General features: G+C 38.8%; 1 protein-coding gene across 1 annotated transcript in view; it reads left to right on the top strand.

The window, feature by feature from the left end:
• Window positions 1-17,765, top strand: part of LOC120522248 (GTPase IMAP family member 8-like) — a gene marked incomplete at its 5' end in the record, with an annotated part of 30,529 nt that extends 12,764 nt beyond the window's left edge. The window contains one exon of the mRNA XM_039743310.1: window positions 17,540-17,765. Coding sequence (XP_039599244.1) covers window positions 17,540-17,765 — 226 coding nt within the window. The remainder of the gene's footprint in view (window positions 1-17,539) is intronic.
• Window positions 17,766-18,590: the final 825 nt, after the last annotated feature.

The following is an 18,590-nucleotide window of genomic DNA, read 5'->3' as shown; positions in this document are numbered from 1 at the left end:
GAAAAATAAATAAAGTTTATAATAAATATTATTGGTGATTTGAATTCATGATAAGATTTGACTCAGCCATTGGGATATTACTACATGAAGGCATTAGGCATGACTTCAAATCTAATTGAGAAGCAGCACTGGGAAGATTTTGATGGTGCTGTGCATACTTACCTTGCAATTACCGTATATACTCGCGTTTAAGTTCTCCCGCAAATAAGTCGGGGCTTGAATTTACTGTATAATTTCCGGTATTTTATAATGTCAGTCGTATAAATCGAATGTGGAAAACTCACGCTGTTGTTCCATGAGATTACGATATGCTAACGCCCACCTGAGAGAGTAACCACGGAGCACGCAGCCTTTTTTTTTTCTATGTATTGTGCCTACGTGACCACACAGTAATACCCAAACTATTCCGAAGTGACATTTGCACTGTTTTGTGTTTTTTGTATTTCACACCCGCATACACCTTTATCGTACGAGAATCCCTTATCTACGATGGAGCATTCGATCAGAAGAAAATATAAACGTGGTTTTAAATTAAAAGTCATTGAAGTGGTGAAAGAAATTGGTAACTGCGCTGCTGCAAAAAAACTGAGATGTGTCTGAGAAACGTGTGAGATTGGAGGAAGCAAGCAGATGTTAAAAAAATGTGTCGTATTTTTGAATGGGCATATAAGTCTGATTTTATGATTGATTTTTTAGGTTTCAAGACCCAACTGATACGCGAGTATATATGGTAGTTGATCCTGTTTTGATTCTCAGGCATTATATTTACCTGTTTCTTTAATCAAAGATTTCTCCTCAAAGTGTCATATAGTCTGTATTTCAAGTTGGACTATGTTTGTGTAATCCTGTAATATTCACGAGAATATGCCTACCTGATTTTATGTGCTTCTGAAACAAACACACATGTACATACACAGAAATGACAAATCAGCTTTATTAATATACATTTAATAGGAAAGACTGGTGTCTTTTTTCTCCATATTATAAAAATAAATATAAAATATTTATTCTATGTGAAAGGACATGACAATCAAATTTAATAACAATACTGTTGTGTTGTACATTCAGGATTTTTGAGTATATATCATTGGGTCACTCAAAATTTATAATATGTTCTCATTATTGGGATCTTTAATATAAAAAAGGAGTATCATGAGCTTTTGCAGGTTGTTGTGAGGCATGGTGGAAAGAAAAATGAAAGCGTTCTTATTTACCTCCTGCTTTGTCAGCCTTTCTTTATAATTTAGGCATTAAGAACTGTCTGCCTTGAAGTACAAGGAATAGTCAGATACAACAGTTTTTGGCGATAAGGACCTGGTGTTCAAATTGAAGAAGTAGAGTAAGTGACGGGCGCTGAGCAGGCTCCTGTCAGTCATGGAGAACCCACTGCATCCACTGAACAGGATCATCTCCAGACAAAGAAGACAGACTTACTGTCACTGTCCTGCTCCACTGACAGACTGAGGAGACCCCACACTATGCGACTCTTTAATTTCACCTGGGGGGGGGGGGGTAAACGTTAACATTATACAAAGTTATTGTCTGTTATACCTGCATTTGTATTACTCTTTAATTTAATATTGTTTTTTGTATCAGTATGCTACTGCTGGAGTATGTGAATTTCCCCTTGGGATTAATAAAGTATCTATCTATCTATCTATCTATCTATCTATCTATCTATCTATCTATCTATCTATCTATCTATCTATCTATCTATCTATCTATCTATCTATCTATCTATCTATCTATCTATCTATCTATCTATCTATCTATCTGTCTATCTATCTATCATATAAAACAACTACACAGAGATTTTGGGAAAGCTAACTGCCATTTATAAATCCAGCCCTTTTTGGATGGGTTACAAAGAACAGTGCACACAGTTTTCACAGAAGGCTTTCAGAGCTAACATTGCTGACAACATACCAACAGTAAAATGCAAAGGGGGATTTAAAAATGCTGTCGGAATAGGGAGACTGTACCACCATCGTGGTGGAAAAAGGACACAAAGCAGATGGTTTCAAGTTTAAACATATGAAGTGTTTTGATTGTAAAACGAAGGAACATGTTGCCCAGGGTGGTTGTGTGTGCCAGGAAAGTCAAAGCAACAAGCCAGCAAAGTGGACCAGACAACCCCACACTTCAGTGGGTTTTCATTGTTCCCCAGCATCATCCAAAGGAACAGAGTGGCCAGACACCGGAACTGGATGCAAATATTTCTGTTTGTGATTCATATGGTGACCAAAGGGAACTTTGCAGGAACCAAACTGTTTGCTTTAGGTCTAAGAAACAAGCTCCTTTTTTTTTGGTAAATCCTGTTTCATCTAAGTCAGAGTAAATGGTGATTGAGTAAAATTGGAAGTTGACACAAGCTCAGCTATATCTGAGAAAAACTGAATAAACACAGGTTTAGGTTTATAAAACTAAGTCCACCACACTGTATACTGAAAACATACAGTACAGGCCAAACGTTTGGACACACCTCCTCATTCAATGTGTTTTCTTTATTTTCATGACCATTTACATTGGTAGATTCTCGCTGAAGGCATCAAAACTATGAATGAACACATGTGGAGTTATGTACTTAACAAAAAAAGGTGAAATAACTGAAAACATGTTTTATATATTCAAATAAAACCATTTCAGGTGACTACCTGTTGAAGCTCATTGAGAGAATGCCAAGAGTGTGCAAAGCAGTAATCAGAGCAAAGGGTGGCTATTCTGAAGAAACTAGAATATAAAACATGTTTTCAATTATTTCACCTTTTTTTTGTTAAGTACATAACTCCACATGTGTTTAGTCATAGTTTTGATGCCTTCAGTTTGAATCTACCAATGTAAATGGTCATGAAAATAAAGAAAACACATTGAATGAGAAGGTGTGTCCAAACTTTTGGCCTGTACTGTACATCAGATAATCTTTTCCACTTAAATGTAGATTTGGGACATCCTGAAATTTGCAGGAAGTTTCTGGATGTCGTGGCCAGCCTGTACACTGGTACTGGGAGTGCTGTGTAGAGTGGAGACAGAATCTGCATTTTTCCCAGGTGATTCAGGGGTTTGTCAGGGGTGTGTTCATTGCTCCTACTCTCTTCAGTGCTTGCATGGGTTGGGTGTTGGGAAGGGTCGTGGGTCCAGCAGCTGTGGGGCATCTGTTGTTGAAGAGAGATTCACTGATCTTGACTTTGCAGACGATGCTGTGATCTTCAATGGAGGTTCTGATCGGGGCTCTCGAGAGGCTGAGCGAGGAGTCTGAGTGTCTGAGCTTGGATAAAAAACAACATCCAGGCCTTTAATGACCTCTTGGGCACGGCCATCAGCAGTGTGTCTGTCTGCGGAGAGAGTGTCAACCTCGTTGAGAGGTTTGCTTACCTTGGCAATGACATTCATGTCTGTGGTAACTCTTCCTATGAAGTCAATAGATGTATTGGGAGAGCATGGGGGTCGTGAGGTTTTCTGGAAAGGAGTATGTGGCATTCCTAATATCTTTGCAAAAGGACGAAGGTCCAAGTCTTTAGAGTCCTGGGGCCTCATGTATAACGCCGTGCGTAGAACTCGCACTATAACATGGCGTAAGCACCAAAGCCGAAATGTACTTACGCACAGAAAAATCCAGGTGCAGGAATCTGTGCGTTCTCCAACTTCCACGTCCTTCCGTTACATAAATCCCGATCAGCGTGAAAACTAACGCCGTTCGTGCAGCATTATGTAACGCCCCAAATCCTCCCAGAATTACGCCTATTTGAATATGCAAATCAATATAAATCGCCCTTAAGCGCAGCCTTCTGTGAAAAGACAATGGGAAAAGCACGGGGAAAATATAAGAATTTCAGCAAATACCAAGTGGAGGTAAAGGAAAAACATACTATTTGTTCAAATAAACCGTGGTATAATCAACAAAATGAAGTTGATCGAGTGACATAGCGTGTTGGAGAAACTTTGAAAGCTCACATTCACAAAATCGCACAGTGCGGAAATAAAAAGAAGTCACATATCAAAGTTGCCGTGGAAAGAAGAGTTGTAAGCCCACTGTCTGAGTGTCATATGAAAGTTTATTAGGGTACAGAGAAAAAAGGCACATGGTGGGGAAAAAGCACGAAATGTCAACTTCAATCTCGACATTTCCACTTTAATCACGTAGTTTATTTTGTCATTTAGTAGAACATTATAAACTTCATCTTAAAATCGTTTAATTAACCAGTTTCTCAAAATTACATCGTAATTAAAGTAGCACGTTAAATGCTTTGTTTTGTATTTGATCTTCTACTCGTATGTGATCTATGTGTGTGAATCACTACTTGCTTCTTAAACTGGCTCTCTTCCTCCAACTGGACACAGAGTCCATTACATTTGTGATATTACAGCTCTCTGAATAACTAAAATACTGAGATGTATCGTGATGTCATTTTCATGATGATAGGAGCTAAAGCACATTATTAAACATGTGTTTCATGAGCCTCGTGCTCATGACAAGCATTATCTTTTGTCGAAATTTGTCGCTGCGTTTTTAGCTGTGTTGTTATTTTCTCTTTCTGTTTTATATTCAATATATATTGGCGTAGCGCCCAAGAGTCCTTGCTTTTCTTTCCCCAAGTAACCGATCGCCATACAATCAGCTCTGTAATAGGCGTTAAGCCATCTGTAAGCTTAGCGCCGATTCTTCAAAACGTTTAAAGAACATTGAAATATCTTCGTAGTACATGTTTAATTATTCTATCCTTCACGACACTCCCAGTGAAGAATATAGATTATTTAAATGAAGTTAAAGTTTTATGTGTATAATTTAACAAACATATTTTGCTGCATTTCACCTTAAAAATGATATGTCATCATATGTAAATCTGCGCTTTATAAAGTGGCCCAGGTTGTGAGATATTATAACTGTAGTGCAAGTTTACAGTGGGGTGATTGTACTTATAAGTACAAACCGTTCTACAAGGAGCAATTGATTGAGTGCATTTAAAGTTCTTGGGATTAAACTGTTTCTGAACCGCGAGGTCTGTACAGGAAAGGCTTTAAAACATTTTGCAGTGGCTGAGACAGCGTGTCCTTAAAGCTGTATACCGATAATTCTCTTTCCGATCAGCTGCTGCTGTGATTCACACTCAGATACAGTGATATAAATACTCCGAGTCGTGCAGTGAGAGTAATATGGAAAAAGATGATCCGCTGTGGCAACTCCTAGCGGGAGGAGCTGAAAGAAGAAGAAGAAGAAGAAGAAGTGAGAGTAACAACGCTAAAGCAGTTATGGTATTTGGAATACTATGGCTGTTCCCTGGACCATTATATTGTTACGAGTTAATTACAATCAGATGCATTACACTAATAAACAATATGCGGTTAGTTTCTGTGTATTTATAAAGCCGCGTCATGAAAATAATGAATAATCACACAAGAACAGTACCATTGCTTTGACGCTGGGTGCCGCCAGTTTGCAAAACCGGCGGAGAACTTGCGTCGACAAGGCATGAGGTACCGTGGAAAAGTGCATGGCTTTACGCCAAGTGTAGGTTTTATACATCGCGATTTGAACGTGGAAAAGTTCTTACGCAACATTTCTGTGCGTACGCACCGTTTATACATGAGGCCCCTGGTGATTCCAGTTATGCTATATGCTTGCGAAACATGAACACTATCCAGCTACCAGAGACAAAGACTGGACTCCTCCAGTACTGTATCTCTTCAGAGACACTGGTTTGACTTTGTGTTACTCATGGAGTCCTGATTAAGGCACATTACCTGCATTGTGAGGGAGCTTCAGTTACGGCACTACGGCCATGTGGTGCGATTCCCCGAGGATAATCTGGCTTGAAAGATTGTTATTGTTGAGGAATCGGGCGGTTGGACTAGACCAAGGGGATGCCCACATAACACCTGGCTGCAGCAGATGGAGGGTGGGACTGGACTGCATGTCTGCCTGGGGGGTTGCCAACCAGGGTCCCAAGCTGTTTCGCCGTGTGATGGATGCAGCAATGTGCTGTACCAGTGGATGCCCCCCAACATGACCTGTCCAGACCAGGTCTATGAAAGGGATAATTGAAGGCTTCCATAAAATATCACTTTTAATTTTTCCATATTTCTTGTATGGAAATGAAAAAGCCTACTCTGATATCCCTACAAGTTGTTTTGAGCATTTCAGGAGTGCAATATTGATATTTGTCACATTTTTGTATTTACAATTTTCAGTTCTACTGTTTCCAGTTTATTGTTATGCATTTCAATAATTCTTTATTTTAATTTTCCAAAATCAAACCTGAGATCTACAGTATGCCCCTTTTGTTTGTAAAGTGAAATAGGATACAGAGGTTATTGGAGAGTGTTCATCTTCTTTGAAATCACATGATATTTCTTTAGTAAGGGATTTTTTTATTGAATAGGTTATTTTTTCCCTACAGGTCACATAACAGTAAATAATAAGAAATACTTAATACTTACTTAATTAATCAGAAATAATATATTTATATATAGAATACTTAAACTTATAAGCCATTAGACAAATGCAGTATATATATATATTATATATATTGTCAGGGATGCCAGGGAGCTTCTGGGAGAACAGCCGGCATTTCCGCCACATTGGGGCGTTTCCAGGGAGGAATGCCGGGACACACCTGGAGCTCATCCGGGATAGTATAAAAGGGGCCGTCTCCCTCCATTAGAGGCTGGAGGCAGGACGAGAGAGAGAGGCGGTGGCTCAAAGGCGAAGACATTGTGTGTTGGCCAGGACTTTGGGGTTTGTGTGGCACTTTGAACTTGTACATATTTGTGTAAATAAACATGTGGTGGTGATTTGCAACATGTCCGCCTGTCTGTCCGGGCTGCATCCACAATATATATATATATTTATTGTCACACATGCGCGCATAGGGAGCCGCGTAAAGACCCAATAAGCAGCGTAACATATCACGCCAGGGGACAAAGGCGGGGTACTAACCTCTCTTTCTTTTGTTTTCCCAGAAAAACAGAAACAGCACCGCCATAGTCCACACGGATTTCCCTAAGCCACGCGCCACCACTTCCACATTCTCCCTGGTCCCCCATAGATGACGTCATGGCTCCCATACAATACCTCGGTTCCTTCCCAGCAATCTACTCTTCAATTTCCGGTCCTACTCCATAAATGTTCCCCCTCTTCATATGCTTATTGTCTGTTGTATGCTTATGCTTGAACACTGACCTGAAAAAAACTTGATTGCCAACTGTACAGTATACTTTCCGGAAAACTCCAAACCTTTATGATCTATTGTCTGTTTATATATATATATAAATTATGCACACACTATAAAATGCAAATTAAGCCAAAATATGATGCCAACACATCAGAAAGTAATACAGTATATACACAGAAAAAAACAAACACACTCACAGGGAAAATATATATACATTTTGTTTATGTTTTGTAATTTTCTACAAATTACAATATAAAAGCATATTAATGACAGAGAAGATGGTTATTGTCCCACTGCACCATTAGCTGTTTACCCTGCTTTGTGTATTTTGAAAACATTACAAGGTGTTTTTACTTGCCCTGTATTAAATACACAATGAGAGGAAGCAGAGGTGAAGGTGGACTCGGACAAAAGTGGCTTTGTATTTTATAACATATCATTCAAGTTGCATTTTCATGTTAGTTTTAGTTCCAGGTAATACAACTCTCCTGAAAACATAAACCTAAACTTCAAGAGTTCTACACTGTGGTAAGTTCTAATAGATTTACTTCTTAGCAGAGCTGAAAGTAAAGCTTTGATTATTAATTCAATAGCAAGAATGATTGCTTTTTATTAGGAAACAAGTTATTTTTAAGTAGAGGATATTTATCATAATAATTATTGCTGGCTTCTCAGTTTTAAATGATAACTCTATAGAGTATGCTGCGTAAGCCCATGCTGTAAAAAGCCTGGGCTCCTAGAAACTATTGAAATTGTCAGAAAAAAATTGAAATGCAGAGTCGATGGTTTCATTTTGCCGACGTACTCACCCCCCTTGTCTATCAGCTGCTAAGCGCGGTTCTTTTTCCTCTGCAGTTTCGTTTTGCCGATGTGCTCGCCTCGCTTGTCTATTAGCGGCTAGGCGTGGTTCTCTTTCCTCTGCAGTTTCGTTTTGCCGATGTGCTCGCCTCGCTTGTCTATTAGCGGCTAAGCGTGGTTCTCTTTCCTCTGCAGTTTCGTTTTGCTGATGTGCTCACCTCGCTTGTCTATTAGCGGCTAAGCGTGGTTCTCTTTCCTCTGCAGTTTCGTTTTGCCGATGTTCTCGCCTCGCTTGTCTATTAGAGGCTAAGCGAGTTTGTCTTTCATCGGCAGTTTCACTTTGGCAACAGCTTCAAGCTTCGTGCTGTAGCCTCACACTTCTTTGTTCTTCCGACTCGTTAACTTGGGGCCACCTTGCCAGCTCTTTCAGCTGCATGCTTTTGCCTCACCCTTCCAGGCCAGACAGACACACAGACACACACACTTCCACACTTAGATGTTTATATATAAGATAATAGATTTTACTACTATAAACTATTACTTTTCCCATGTTCATAATATGTGAACATACTGTGTAATAGCATCTGCTTTGAAAACAGTAAAAGTTTGTACGAAAATAAGCAGTTGCCCAAAAGTCTTCAAATGTAGTTAGTGTCATGTTGCTTTTGGAGGTTTGTGCAAGAACGGTAGTGAAAATGAACAAGAAAGGAAAAAGGAACCAAGAAATGTTTTCAAACTGTATGAGATCAAAGTGTATTATGTACTGATTGTTGCTCAGTGTAAATGATAAAGCATGATAGGCGGTGGCACCTACTAAAGTGTGATACTTCTGTTTCTCTACGCTGTCATTAATGTTTGTTTTTCTATCCCTTTCAATATTTCTTTAGCTTGAACTTGATGTTTTATTCCCAGCAGCACAGCATATTGAATCCTCACAGCCTTATCTACAAGCGGAGCAAACAGTGCTAGATTTCCAAAAAAAACCCCACACAAACCAATATGACAATGTTGCATTCATCCAGCGTATAATAAGTATTAAGTCCATAAAAGTAAATATAATCTAGTTTGCTTGGAGGAGTTTCGGGATCTAGAGATAAAGATGTGAATCATAACAAATAGCAAAGGCCCTATTTACATGGCTTTTTGGTCATAGGCGTGCTTTCAGACACTTCTTGTTTGCTCACCCTTTTCATTGACATAAAAATACCTCACATAACTTTAACTTTTAAACAAAAAATCTTCAGACATGTTCTACGGATATCAAAATGTCTTCTCCCACTGAAAATCCAGTCAACATGTTTTATGAAAATAATACTTCCTCCATCTATGAAATAATAAGGAGAAAGTAAAATTTGACACTTTATAGAAGACTGTAACTATCTCAAACATAATAATTTGTTATATAACCTGTGCAATGCTATTACAATTTCTTGAAAAAGTAAAAAAATGAGAATGTTAAGGAATTCTGAAATTCATGAAAAACCAAACAAAATTACAGGAATGAAACTGCCTTGATGATTCTCTGCTGCACCTTGACCTCCTGTGATCAATAAGAGGGCTGCACCTGTAGCTGTGTACTTAGCTCTGTATGTTATAAAAACATTATGAAATGTTATCATCTTCATCTTATTATACAAACACATGATGGGAGGAGTTGTGCAGGCAGGCAAAGACAACGCTGCTTTGTATTTTATAAAATATGAGGCATAATTCTTCTTCGTGATCTATAAACATCATTAATCCCTGCCATATAGTGTGAAACATTACAGCTGCTATTGTTTTCTTTCTCAATTTGTATTTTGTAGATAATAACCATCTTCATAAGGTCATTTTTATTTACATTATAAGGTTTTTTTGGTGTATATTTGTGTGGTTTCAAAAATTGAATTTGAACTTAACTATCTCATTATCACTATGGCTTAAAATATCAATAACATCTGTTTCATTATTTGGTGTTCATTGCTTGAAATGATGAGATCCAGACAGGCATCACCATAAGCTGGTATTGAAACAAACTGGGTAAAAAATAATCATTTACTAGGAGAATAATTTCAGTTTGGCACTTTAGAATTTCTAAGAAGTGCTTTACCGATTGTTGTTTGGGAAGTTAAAATTCCCCTACATCTTCTTTATTGCATATATGTTGCATGTGATATGTGTGTAAATAATAAGCTATTGCTCAAAATAGAATTTAGTGGTCTGTAACACACTGCAGTAAGTGAATCTATAGATTTCTTCCTGAATAGCTGAACCCTAAGTGACTCTGCCATGTTCCTTTCTCCTGGCTTAATCTTATGATCCTGAATATTATTTTTACCCTATAATGCCACATCTGTTCCTTTCCTTCCTTGTCTGCCTTTCCTGAAGTATGCATTGTTTCACACACGTGCACTTAGGAGGCAGTCAACAAGCAACGGAGGTGAGCGATATGTTGTCTAAGGAAGGGTTGAATTCGAGTGCTGATATCTCTCTCTCTACATTTACAGAACCAAGGAAGAAAAATAATAAATATTCCCAATTACCGACAACAGTTCAGAGATTTGAAAATGGCTCCACACCGAACACTTCTTCCGGGACAACGTCACTTCCAGCACCCGAAGACAATGTCATTTCCGGTCCCTCAGTGATGATGTCGCTTCCGCCCCTTGAAGATGATGTCACTTCCAGTACTCTCTAACTTCCTGCCAACTCATTTCCTGTGGCCATTTTGTATATATAAACGATCATGTCAGCACTATTCTCTGTCGAATGTTTGATTTATTTCATTAATTTTGACCAACAACAACCAAATATTATACAGGGCAATTCCCCAACTCTTTTTTGACGTCTTGTCCGCGTTATTTCATTACAATAGCTAATAATATTATCCATTACTCTCCATCTTTACATCACTCTTATTTATCCATGACTCTCCAGTATCACGGTCCTACAATATTATAGACTTAGACCAATACTGTTGCCCCTGGTTCATGTATTTTGTTTCTAAGGCTTCTCGCTTAAAAAAGTAAGCATTTAAAAAATGCAAAGTTACTTATTGTATTTTGGACAAAGTTTCATTTCTTTGGGTTGGTTGTTTCTGTTTGCCTTCATGAAGTTTACCCAACACAAAATAAAGTTTAAATGTTTGTGCAGTACACTTTTCTGAAGATCATTGTTCCTCAAATATTTTCCCCATCTTCTTATAGATGTAATCCATCTTGGAAGTGGTTCAGTTGAAATGCCTTCCTGTGGCTGTGAAAAGTAATGCTTTCTTGTTCGCACCACACCTTCATCCACACATTCTGACAAGAGTATTAAGTTCTGATGGTGCAGTCGTTTTGTTTCTGGTTGATTTCTTGATTTTGAATCAGAAATAAACTCCACTTGTTCAGGCTTTTCGAGCAGAGTTTATCTTTTTGTTATTTAGAACAACTTTCATGTTAGCCTTTCAGCTTGTATTTAATGAACTGTTTATTTGAGGTGAACTCATCTGTAATGTTTGAAAATGTGTGAGCAACACAGAAGTGAAGCAAGAAGAACTGCAGTTAACTCGACAAACAAGGAAGCAGAGAAAGTTTATTTTTTTCTCTGTTTATTTAAATTTAAAATGTCTTGTATCAATTTGTACACTGCCACTAAAAAGTATACATCCCTATGAAAGTTTTTGAATTATATTGTAACCAGTAATGGCGGACTGCACGATAACGTGCAGTGAATACACTTGAGTTCCTAGTTTTCATCTTCTTTCTCTGTACGTTTATCATTCATTTGCTCAGAGGTTGATGCACTTGTTGCTTCCTGAGCAGCTCTTCTTTTCTCCACCCTAGTGGCCCTCTTCTTCCGTCGGTATCTTTTTGCATTAAAACTGATTAAGTCAGTGTTTGTGTTGCAATTACTTAGTACGTTTTCATTAATTTTTCACTTAAGATGGCACTTGAAGCAGATTGAAGACTCGAGAATGATTTAAGATATGAAGAGGTAGGGGAAGTGACGGCAAAGGTAGTAGGGAATGAGAACGGTGCCCTTACACCTGCTGGCCACTGCAGAGAGTTGATTCTACAATAAAATTAAAATAAAAAGAGGAATATCCTTGGAGGTCAATCATCACCCCAGAAGTGGATAGTAAACGTCACGTAGAATATGTGTACCGATGTCAATAGTTCAAACGGTTTGTTCTCTTCTTTCGTCAGCATCGTTAATTAAGTCAGTGTTTGTGCTGCAGTAAGTTTTTCTTAATTTTTCACTTAAGCTGGCAGTTAAGTGTTCAATCTGGCTCAAAGAATGATTTAAGATATGAAGAGGTAGGGAAAGTGACAGTGGAGGCAGTAGAAATGAGAACGACGCCTGTACGCATGTGCTGCACAGCCACCCTGCTGCTGAGAGTTGATTCTACAATAAAATAAAATACAAATAAAAAGAGTAATAAAAATCATCACCCTGAAAGTGGATAGTAGACATCACGTAGTATATGTGTACCAAATTTCAGGTCTATACGTTAAACGGTGTGTGAGCTACAGGTGATTTAAAGTGCTGGACAGACAAACGAACAGCCACGGTAGCGTATTATATATAAAAGATAGTTCAAATTCAGATCCAATGGTGATGGTAGCAGAGCCATGATTGTTGGAGTGATCAACCTGCCAATATTAAGTAGTGCTCACCAGCTTTGGCAACTGAGTCAGGACTCAACTCTCATTACTTTATTATAATTTACTCTTGAAGTCTCTTTCCAAACCTGTCAATATGGCTTTTTAACATTTTTAAAAACTGTTTTAATTGGTTGTTACTACTCTTTTCCATTTTTGTTTCTGCGTCAAGGGATTGGACTTGGTTGTGTTGCTATTTTAACCGAAATCTCTCCTGTTTTCAGAATGGAACTTTGGAGATGATTTTATTAATGCATTCAGTGATACGTCTTCATCATATTGCTCTGTTTTTGTAACATTTCCCTGAGTCATGCTGCAGTGTGGAGTTCCTTTAGATGTTTTAGGTCACCAGTTGAATAAGGAAAACATGGATCTTCTGTGTCATTAGAATGTTTTAAGATCCTTAGTCACAGAAAATATAAAAAGAAAAAGCAATGCCTATGTACATTTTTGTGAGTGTGTGTATGTGAGTGTATTACATGATGTTGGGTCAGTATTATGTTTTTTTTTGTTTACATTTCTATGCTTTTTATTTTAAAAAATAGTATGTTTGTCTAAGTGGGCGGCACGGTGGCGCTGCTGCCTCGCAGTTAGGAGACCCGGGTTCGCTTCCGGGTCCTCCCTGCGTGGAGTTTGCATGTTCTCCCCATGTCTGCGTGGGTTTCCTCCGGGCGCTCCGGTTTCCTCCCACAATCCAAAGACATGCAGGTTAGGTGGATTGGCGATTCTAACAAATTGGCCCTAGTGTGTGCTTGGTGTGTGGGTGTGTTTGTGTGTGTCCTGCAGTGGGTTGGCACCCTGCCCAGGATTGGTTCCTGCCTTGTGCCCTGTGTTGGCTGGGATTGGCTCCAGCAGACCCCCGTGACCCTGTATTCGGATTCAGCGGGTTAGACAATGGATGGATGGATGTTTGTCTAATTGAAATGGTGTTGTTGGCTTGTATTTCTCCGGTCCTGTTCAATCTATATACATCAGACTTCCAATACAACTCGGAGTCCTGCCACGTGCAAAAGTTCGCTGACGACACTGCTATCGTGGGCTGCATCAGGAGTGGGCAGGAGGAGGAGTACAGGAAGCTAATCAAAGACTTTGTTAAATGGTGCGACTCAAACCACTTACATCTCTCAGCTGGTGGTGGATTTTAGGAGGCCTAGGCCCCTCATGGACTCTGTGATCATCAGAGGTGACTGTGCAGAGGGTGCAGACCTATAAATATCTGGGAGTGCAGCTGGATGACAAATTGGACTGGACTGCCAATACTGATGCTCTATGTAAGAAAGGTCGGCTGCAGATGTTCTACCAGATGGTTGTGGCGAGTGCCCTCTTCTACGCAGTGGTGTGCTGGGGAGGCAGCATAAAGATGAAAGACGCCTCACTCCTCACTTGTTAAGAAGGCAGGCTCTATTGTAGGAGTAAAGTTGGACAGTTTAACATCTGTGGCAGAGCAACGAGCGCTAAGCAAACTCCTGTCAATCATGAAGAATCCACTGCATCCACTGAACAGTGTCATCTCCAGGCAGAGGAGTAGCCTCAGTGACAGACTTTTGTCACCGTCCTGTTCCACTGACAGACTGAGTAGATCGTTCCTCTCCCACACTATGCGACGCTATCTACAGTATCTATCTATCTATCTATCTATCTATCTATCTATCTATCTATCTATCTATCTATCTATCTATCTATCTATCTATCTATCTATCTATCTATCTATCTATCTATGACCCCAATGGAAAATAGGAAAATGTTCAAAAAATATTTGCTCTTAAAGGAGAGAATCACATTTTTTCTAAGAAGACAAACACACCTAGATGTTGAAATTCCATCCCAGTATTACAAACAAAAGGGATCTCATGCATTCCTTATGGTAGTTATTTGATTTCTTGGCAGTACTTAGAAAATAAAAGCAAAGCAACTTGGGTTCATTACAAACAAGTCTGTTGCGCTTCCAGCTTTATAGAGTGATGTTATTAACTGTCGTCAATGCAAATGACAAAGAGATACGTTTTTGTACTGCTGAAATATAATTGATGAGTGTGAAATATAAGTTGAGCATAAAATGAAAGATATAGAAGAAAGTGTTATTTTACTTAAGTCTGTAATTTTAAAGATTCCCCATATACATTAATAAAGAAACAATATTAGACATGTGCAGTTCTAGAGGCTTTTGATAACTATCTGCCTTGTTTCCCTGCTGATGACCAATTAGAATGCTGCCTCTGAAGCGGTTCACACTGCTCTGCATGTTTAAAAAAAAGTTAGCAAATTGTTTGTCTTATCTGCAAGATAAGATGGGAGGAGTTATGCAGACACCTGGAAAAAAAGGTGACTTGGATAATATAAATTGTGACGCTCAGTACTTCTGTGTTGTTTGCTTGTCAGCTTTAGTGTCAGTTCATAAAAACTCTCTGGAAAATTTAATCTACACTCCAAACTCCAAGAGAAGTTTTTAGGGGTAAGTGTAATATATTTAAATGTATTAATTATGGTTTAGTATTCTTTTATCCCTGTGACTTTAAGTTAGAGTAAGGTTACAGTACCTATTGCTTGTCATGAAATATGACTGAAGGAAGTTGTTAACAGGAAGGCCATCTGGACAGAAACATATCTGCTTGAATACTTCACTTGAGATGGTAAGCCAGCCATCTTGGGTAAACTCAGAAACCATCTGTTACACTGACAGAAGGAGACATCGAGAAAGAGAGTTGTTTAGTCTTGACAGGGGAAAGTAATGCTTTGATATTTTAATTTAGTAAATATGGAAATGCTATTTAATAGAGAACAAATACTTTTAAAACTGATCCATTTGCAGCGCTAAAGTATTTATTTTCTGCTGCTCACTTTTGAATAATAACTGTGTGTAGAAATTCCAGGTAGTGGGAACATAATATGTTTTTCACTATGAAATTTTCTACTGTAGGTTTTTGCTCTCTACAACTTTCTCTTCCCAACTCTAAAGTGAAATCTGAAAGATTCAGGGGCAAGGTAAAAATCACCATGGATGGACTGCCAATCTGCTGTTAGCCACAGTTATACACATGCCTTTGGAAGATGAATAAAATACCACATTTGACAAAAAGACATCATTAAAAACACAGTTATTTTTTCTACTCTTGTATTTGATAATACAGTGTGCTGTTTTCTTTGCAATGTCACCTAAACTTATTACAAGTATTAAAAACATCCACTAGTTTTATCAATTGACATAAAGTTTTAAAAAATGTATACTAGGACTGTGCAGGTTGTAATAAATAAATAATGTATTTTAATTAGGTTTTAGCTGTAAGATTTTCATATGCCCAAAAATAAAATATAATTAATTAAAAATGTGTTTTCACTGTGAAGGAGAATGATTTATATCAAGGTAAATTAGCAATTTATTTTCTCTTTTATTTTTACATGTTTTATTTTTCTTTACTTGTTTCATTACATATTTGATCGGGCACAAGCTCCTCAGAATTAACTTTAAAGAATGTGAAGAATTTGAAGAATGCTTCTACCAACTCAATCTCTTTTAATTATTACATTTTATTATGTTACTGCCATGGGTTACAATCAGTGGATGGGTTGGAGACGGTGACACTGACCAGGCAGAGCTGAAGGTGGCAGAGTTAAAATTGTTAAGATTTGCTTTGGGTGTGACGAGGCTGGATAGGATTAGAAATGAGGACATTAGAAGGTCAGGTCAGGTTGGACGGTGTTACAGCCTACCAAAAAGTCTAGGGATATATAAATAGGCCGCACACAAGTGAGAGAGAAAGGGAGACAAAACACAAAAATACTAAACCTGCTAAATAAAAACAGGCTCCGTTTATTGTCAAAAAAACACAACTCACAAAATATGGAGATATTAAACACAAAACAAGCAAGGCAGGAGAACCACACTAACATAGCTGTCAAACTTCACAAAGTTTACAGCTAGATATAAACTATCTGCATTTATTACTTAGATGGCTAGCTTACAATTACATTTCTTTAATAAGCAACCAAAAACCCAACTCTCCATATCTTGCTCTCTCCTTCTCACTCTTTCTCTGACCTAAAACCCAAAAGCAGCTTAATTTATAAACCTACCCCTCCCATATCCCAGGTGAGTTAATTAATAAGCAACTTAAGAAGGTAATTAGGTCAGGACTCAATTAAGATGAACACCTAATGAGAGTATAAAAACAAAAGTGTAGAGTAGGTCTCAACAGACGGTTTGGAGACAAAGTCAGAGAAGCGAGATTGTGTTGGTTTGGACATGTGCAGAGGAGAGATGCTGGGAATATTGGGAGAAGGATGCTAAGGATAGAGCTGCCAGGAAAGAGGAAAAGAGGAAGGCCTAAGAAAAGGTTTATGGATGTGGTGAGAGAGGACATGCAGGTGATGGGTGTAACAGAATAAGATGAAGAGGACAGAAAGATATGGAAGAAGATGATCTGCTATGGCCACCCCTAACGGAAGCAGGCAAAAGATGAAGAAGATATTATGTTGCTGCCAAATGCCATAGAGAATTACATTTAATTTCTAGCAATGGTGTTTTGCATTTATTTTTGACAAAATTGAAAAACCTACATATGCTACAAATATATGCCTGCAGGCTGACTTATATACTGATATATAGATATCCATCTGAAAGCCTTTTATTGTCAATATGTGCAGAACATACAGGAAAATTGAAATACGTTTTCTCTCTCAACTTCATAGTACAATAAAATATAGAAAAGTATAAAAGTATAACATATAAGATAAATAACATTAGAACTTGTAAAGTAGAACTGTATACAATGTGCAATAGTCATTAGTGCAAAAGCCAATTACAGTAAAAAAAATGAGAAGGTACATTATAGAGTAGCTTATGAGATGTACAAAAAGACAGACAGTTAGCAGAAGATGTAATATTGAGTCTTTATATAATACCAGCTGAAGTTGGGTACTTGGTAGATAGTGATTCTTGTTACGGTCCAGGGCCAGGGGGCAAGGGGGGAAGATAGTGGACAGAGTTCAGCATCCTGACAGCTTGGTGGATGAAGCTGTTAGACAGTCTTGTGGAGCGGGCCCGGAGGCCCAGGTACCTTTTCCATTAAGGGAGGAGACTAAAAAGGGAGTGAAAGGGGTGGGAGGAGTCTCCAGCAATGCTGATGGCTCTACAGGTGAGACAGGTGTGGAAAATGTCCTTGAGGGAGGGCATTGAGGCGCCAATGATCTTACTGGCCGCATCCACTATACGTTGCAGGGACTTCCTACAGGAAGCAGTGCAGCTTCCATACCACACAGAGATGCAGTTAGTGAAGATGCTCTCGATTGTGCTGTGGTAGAAAGAGCACATGATGGGGGGGAAAGGGGGGTTTGGGGGACTTGTGCTCTCCTCAGTTTGCATAGAAAGTAGAGGTGGGAATGAGCTTTCTTGGCCAGTGATGTGGTGTTATCTGACCAGGAGAGGTCCTCTGAGATGTACGTCTCCAGGAACCTGGTACTACTCACCCTTTTCACAGCTACACCATCGATGGTCAGTGGGCGGTGCTGTGAATGACCACTCCTGAAATCGACCACAATCCCTTTGGTCTTTCCCACATTCAGGAAGAGATTGTTGTCTTTACACCACTGGACCAGCTGGCTCACCTCACTCCTGTAGTTGGCTTCATCATTGTTGGTAATGAGGCCGACCACAGTTGTAACATCCGCAAACTTGACAATGTGATTGGAACTGTAGATCGGTACACAGTCGTGGGTCTGCAAGCTAAAGAGTACCGGGCTGAGCACACACCCTTGTGGAGCTCCTGTCCTCAACATGATGGTTTTAGAGGTGTTATTGCCGACCCACACATTTTGTGGCCTCCCTGTAAGAAAGTCCAACACCCAGTTACAGAGAGAGGTCTTGAGTCCCAAATGACTGAGTTTTTGTATTAGCTGCTGGGGAATGATTGTGTTGAATGCAAAACTAAAATTTAAGAGCAACATTCGCACATAGGTGGGTGAGGGCTGGATGGAGAGCAGCAGAAATGGCATTCTCTATGGA

The sequence above is a fragment of the Polypterus senegalus genome, unplaced genomic scaffold (assembly GCF_016835505.1).
Source record: "Polypterus senegalus isolate Bchr_013 unplaced genomic scaffold, ASM1683550v1 scaffold_4187, whole genome shotgun sequence".
In the NCBI taxonomy this organism is placed as follows: Eukaryota; Metazoa; Chordata; class Cladistia; order Polypteriformes; family Polypteridae; genus Polypterus; species Polypterus senegalus.
The sequence above is the reverse complement of the archived record's forward strand: the minus strand, read 5'-3'. Positions and strand labels throughout refer to the sequence as shown.